At 36.0% G+C, this 5,886-nt stretch overlaps 1 protein-coding gene across 1 annotated transcript in view; it reads right to left on the reverse strand.

Annotated features, from left to right (window-relative positions):
* Window positions 1–1,563: 1,563 nt before the first annotated feature.
* Window positions 1,564–5,886, reverse strand: part of LOC106873171 (probable E3 ubiquitin-protein ligase DTX3) — a 486,006-nt gene continuing 481,683 nt past the window's right edge. Inside the window, exons 3-4 of the mRNA XM_052972695.1 lie at window positions 4,562–4,997; window positions 1,564–1,809 (exon numbers count right to left, since the gene is read on the reverse strand). Of these exons, the coding sequence (XP_052828655.1) occupies window positions 1,588–1,809; window positions 4,562–4,924 (585 nt within the window). The 5' untranslated portion in view covers window positions 4,925–4,997 and the 3' untranslated portion in view covers window positions 1,564–1,587. The remainder of the gene's footprint in view (window positions 1,810–4,561; window positions 4,998–5,886) is intronic.

Raw genomic sequence — 5,886 nt, forward strand, 5'->3', positions numbered from 1 at the left:
ATAGAGATTGAGAGCAATGTGTATGTTGTTGTCACAGGTCATGTATGTGTGGTTGTGTGTGTTTTTACGTATCTATGTTATGAAGAATAGGTAAAGAATACTGAGATGAAAGTTTAATCTATGACGTTGTATGTATCACTTTCTCTCTCTCTCCCTCTCCCTCTTTTACTTTTACTCTCTATATTTTATGTTGAGCGCGTGTGTAAGAATGGCGTTCCAGTAGCAAGGATGAAATATAAAAGTTGCTAGAAACAACAGCCAAATCTCCCTTAAATCACACAAAGTAAACGGAATTTAAAAAATCTAATTACTGCACTGGAAAGTTCAGATCGAGAAAATTCCATTGATGTAAAAATTTTTACGAAAAATTGGAAAATGTGGATTTCTATAAACATTCAAAAAGGCTTCACACAAACACACAATTTCAGATTTATATATTAAGATTATTATGTAGCAGCAGTATAACAACATTACATGTTATATGTGGTGGTATAAATTTTTGAAGACAATTTAGGCCAAAAAATTAAGATGCATATTATCCATGGGCTTTTACTGTCATCAGTAAATTTCTTAATACTTTGATGACCACAACTGAATCATTTAATTGTAAAAAGAGAAAAGGTTATTCTACTTGCTATTCCTTAGCTAATGTAAGTAGCCAACATGTTTCTTAGTGACAAACAAAATTGATTCCCTTGAATTCAATTTTCTTTCACAATCATGTATCATCTCATCTTCTATACCAGGGACCACCAAACTACAGCCTGCGAGGTCAGTTCATCCAGCCCATCACTGCACTGTAACTTTTGTGTAAATACCTGCAATGAGAGTTCATTTGCCTCTGGTATGGCATCAGTGTTTGGAACAATTTATGCCTGCAAGCAAACATTTTCAAAACTGATGTTTGTGAAGTCAGCACATTGAATGGAGTTGACTGATGAACATTTGAAAGCAATTCTTTTGGTTGGATGCGGCAATTCCAAAGCAAATATTAATGATATCTTAAAAGCTAAACACCAGTTTCACAAACCTCATTAACCTTTTTTGCTGTTTAGTTTGTGAGATTCAGATATGTGTGTACTGGGTGTGATATAATTATCTTATTGCTAATGTCGCCTTCTTCAATAACTTTTTGGTATATAAATATGTTGGTTGTCTATATTTTTTGTGTATTCACTGTATTGTATTGAACAAAATGGTTATGTGATCCTTGTTCGTCATTCTCTCAATTATCTGGCCTGCTGTGAAAAAGGTTTGGTGATGCCTGTTCTACACTATAGTAAAGAAAGCTGCTTATTAATTAGTTTGGAGCATGTAACTTTCACTAAAAGCAATTAAAGTCTACACCGTCTAAAAAGTTTTTATAAATCCCAATTTTAATACATTTTTTATCAAAACATTATTTTTAGTAGTTTATTATTATTGAAGATTTCAATTTCACACTATATTTTCTTTTACCCAAAGCCAGGAACTTTCCAGCACCCCCTCATAATGCTGTTTTCGAGTTTTTGGTATTATTCTAAATTTATTTACTGAGCAAGTGAGTAGTATAAGGCAAATAAAGGATTTAAATAATTTAAATGTTATTTACCCGCTGGGACCTCCAATCCGACTAGTTTTGTGATGAATGTCATTCCATGTAACCATATTTTCCATGTTTGTAGTTCGAGACTTTCCCACTGTAAATATCAGCCGCCTACTGAAGGCTAACTGAAGCATTTTTAAAACTGTGGTCCCTTGTTCAGTTTTTGGAAGGTAAGCTGTTCGGTCTGTTCCATAGTAACTTTTACCAGGATTTGGGTGATTTTTCTTTGGAACAAAAAGGAAAGCAATTCTTAATAAACAATATCGGTTCATAAAAAAGGGTTTTAGAAAGATAAATTAGAAATAATACTGTACAATATGTTTGAATAATTTACATTAGATTACATGTAATTTAAAAACATGTATAACTACATTTCGTAGTTATTGTTCAACTCCACACAATTGGATTTACTCAAACCAAATAGACCTCTGCTCAAAGATGTTTTAGATGAGTGATCATCCCAGCTTTTGTTTGGACAATGTATACAGGACTATATTATCTAATGGGTTCTTCCCTAACTTAAGACATTAGGATGTAATTTAAAGGATACAAGGTTTTTATTTCTAGCAGGTTGAGCAACTGAGTAAAGCTCATTGCTTCACCTAGTTCCTAGTAAATAACATTGGGTAGTGCAATGTAATTCAGGAAAGTAAGTAACAACAACACTGTCGTATTCATAAATACTTGTGTTGGCTCACAGAGCAGAGATGAAGTTCCTTATGGAGGATAAAGTTTCATGTAACAGATTAGCAGCCTCCATAGAAAATTTATTTCTTCACAAATTATTATCTATGTACAACAGGTAGAATATATGTCCAAATTGGGGTAAAATTTTAGCTTTACTAATGGCACAAGTAAACTAGACAATCTGGAGTTTGTCTTCCAGACACACTTTCCACATCTTCACTGAGAACTGTACACAGAGGAGCATTGCTAGTTGTAGAACTGAGACTCAAAGAAGTGCATGAAAAACATTTTCATATTTGGGGGGATGATTTCTGTGACTTGGATTTTATATCAAGCGTCTTCCTTTCTTTGCTATTGCAGAAGCCTGCCCACCTGTCTGAACAGCTGAAGAAATGTTAAGTCACCACTGTTTACCATTGGGTAAGTCATGGATGCAGGCATGGCCATGTGGTCGAGCAGTTTATTTTGAAAATATGTAGCTCTAAGTTTAAACCCACAGCACAACAGCCAGGGCAAGAATTTCATTGCCCCAGATTGATGGCTACTTTTGGGAGTGGAATTTGGTAGAAAATAATGTGAAAACCTGTCATATGTATTTATACATATCTATATATATCCCTTGGTGATGCATAAGCTGGGACTCTTGAATGAAATCCCTTGTGATGTTTGCTCTCTCTGGGTTAGAGACAATCCCTTCTTATCCGCATTATCAGAAATGCAGTGAACCAGTGACTGGCTTGTTGGACACTTATAACTAATCCTGGTGTGGTTCACAAATTGCAATAAAAATGCGTAAATAAAACAAGTCTGAGGTTAATGAGAGAGGCTCGTCATAGACACTCAAACCTGTTAGAAAAATAACAGCTAAATATCCTTCAAATCATACTTGGCCATCTTTAAAAAAAGAGCAAGAATGCATTGGATAATGCAGTCTCATCTATAACAGACTTACTGAAGTCCTTTGTTACCTACAAAGTATAAACCACAAATAACTTTTGTCAACTGTTTTCAATTTTCAATTTTATGTTACCGTTTCTGCTTCTCTCTAGTGGGATCCCTACTTTCCATAGCTCTGTTTCATTATCCAACATCCAGCTATTTTTAGGACATCCTCTTTTCCCACCTCCCTTGCAGATTCAAGGTCAGGGCCTGACATATGTTTACCTGAGGAAGCATCTTCCTCTGCTAGGTCTTCCTGGTTTTAAATTGTCATCGATGCTTCTGTAAACATTTTTTTTTTTTTTTTGTAAGTAAGAGGTGTTGAGCCCTATGCAATCCTATTTTCACTTCTTGGAAGAAGCACTTATTAACATTATCTCTACAGATAACCTTAACATGTGATTTAACAGCACTGCTAATACAGTAGAACACAGTATTGACTTAAAAAGCATTTAATATACTTTGTGGTACATCATGGTTGTGTAACAAAATATCGTGTCCCTACAAGTCATTAATCTTGGAAGGGGTGTTCCATATTAGTGAGGCCTCTATCTTTTGACCTAAGAGCATTTGAGGCACGTAAGCCACCACACAATGACAAAGACTTGACCTTGTGGTGACCATCTACAACATAACTGAGAAAAAAAAAGATGAAATGGTCATGGCTGGAATGTCTTTGATCATAAATTTATTCAATTTGAAACTATGTGAAGCAAAACAACTGAATTAAGTCTAACTGCATGAATGAAATGGTATTTGAGCCACCTCATCATTGATACCTCATACAACTCTTGAATAGTAATATTAGCTTCATCATCATTTAACATTCGTTTTCAATGCTGGCATGGGTTGGACAGCTTGACAGGAACTGGCAAGGTCAGGGGCCACATCAGGTCTGTTTAGGCATGGTTTTCATGGCTGGATGCCCTTCCTAAATGCCAACCACTTTACAGAGTGTATTGGGTGCTTTTTATATTGCACCAGCAATGTTGAAAAAAGAACAGAAATAGTGTCTGTCCTATTGTGCGCTATAAACATTAAAAAATTTTTTTTATTGCCCACGAGGGGCTAAACATAGAGGGGACAAACAAGGACAGACAAAGGGATTAAGTCCATTACATCGACCCCAGTTCACAACTGGTACTTAATTTATCGATCCCAAAAAGATGAAAAGCAAAGTCAACCTCGGCGGAATTTGAACTCAGAACGTAACGGCAGACGAAATACTGCTAAGCATTTCATCCGCCGTGCTAACGTTTCTGCCAGGTCCCCCACCTTTAAACATTTCTGTCATCACTTCAATTTAAAAACAAAAAATAAAAAGAAAACATGGAAAATAGGATTACTTACACCTTGTACTCCACTTGGAATGTGGTATGATATCTGGTATGATTGAAAATTTTCAAAACCAGGCAAATGGCTAAATGAGTCTTGAACTTGCATCGAAGAAGATGGCTGATTGCCTGTAATCACTCCGTAGACTTTTAGACATATCGGACAATACTGACCGATTGCAGAGAAACTATGGTCTATGCACAGCTGACAGAATACATGTCCGCAAAGGGATAAAGTTTTAGCATCAGTAATTGGGCATAGGCAAATCGGACAATCTCCACTCTGTCCTCCAGACGCACCTTCCACTTCTGAAGCATCTTCCACATCTGATGTGGCATCTACATCTGATGTACTGTCCACATCTGATGTATCATTCATATATGACGCACCTCTTGCATATTTCTCAGGCTGATTTCTGTGACTTGATTTCGCACTGGACTTCTTTTTACAGCTAACGAATAAATGAATAAAAATATATATATATATATTCACAACATTTAGAATTACTAATGCATTATCTTTTCGCATTGGGAGTTCAAAGATGTGCTTGTTTATTTTTAGTATGACATCATAGGGCAGGTGTGAGTGGCTGAATATGGCCAGTTTCAACATAAAATAAGTATAATATCGGGGCAGGATCTGGTCAACTTAAATTCGAAAGGGATATGTTGTTTGAAATGGAAAAATTGGAAGCACAAGAAATCAGAAAGACATGAAAAACATCATTTCCCTACATCTTTTACAGAATATGGGCTTGTTTCTAGTGATATCACATTTGTTGACATTTAAATTTATATCTGATTTACGTAATAAATCACAGAAATATTGAGGACTTCATCAAATAAACATTACAGATTTAATCCACCAGACAACAGTGAATGAGTATACATACATTCTCCGTATGTCTCTTCCTCTATATATATATGTGTGTGTATATATTTATATGTAAATGTGAATGTGTGTGTGTATTTATAAATAAATGTGTGCGTGTATGTATGTGTATGTATATGATGGCTGCCCCCTCGTTATCAAGTATGGTCATTGCACGAAGTTTAACATGTTGTTATCGTGCAGTGCCTGTGCAAGAAGATTTTTTTTTAAGTGAGGAAAGGCTGTGCACTGAGTCAATCCCACTCACTAAGCAACAGTAGCCATAACCCGAAAAGAAGAACAATTCAACATCATTGGTAACCACTGAGCCGCAGGTTTTATGTCGGAGTTATCCCAGTTGCCTGAGTTGCCTTCTCCTAGAAGGATGCCCCTAACAAGGGCTAGGGGTCCTTCACTCCCAATGGTTTAACCGCGTGATCGGGTATTCAGTCCGATTATTTCTATGTCCC

This window comes from Octopus bimaculoides, chromosome 14 (assembly GCF_001194135.2).
Source record: "Octopus bimaculoides isolate UCB-OBI-ISO-001 chromosome 14, ASM119413v2, whole genome shotgun sequence".
In the NCBI taxonomy this organism is placed as follows: domain Eukaryota; kingdom Metazoa; phylum Mollusca; class Cephalopoda; order Octopoda; family Octopodidae; genus Octopus; species Octopus bimaculoides.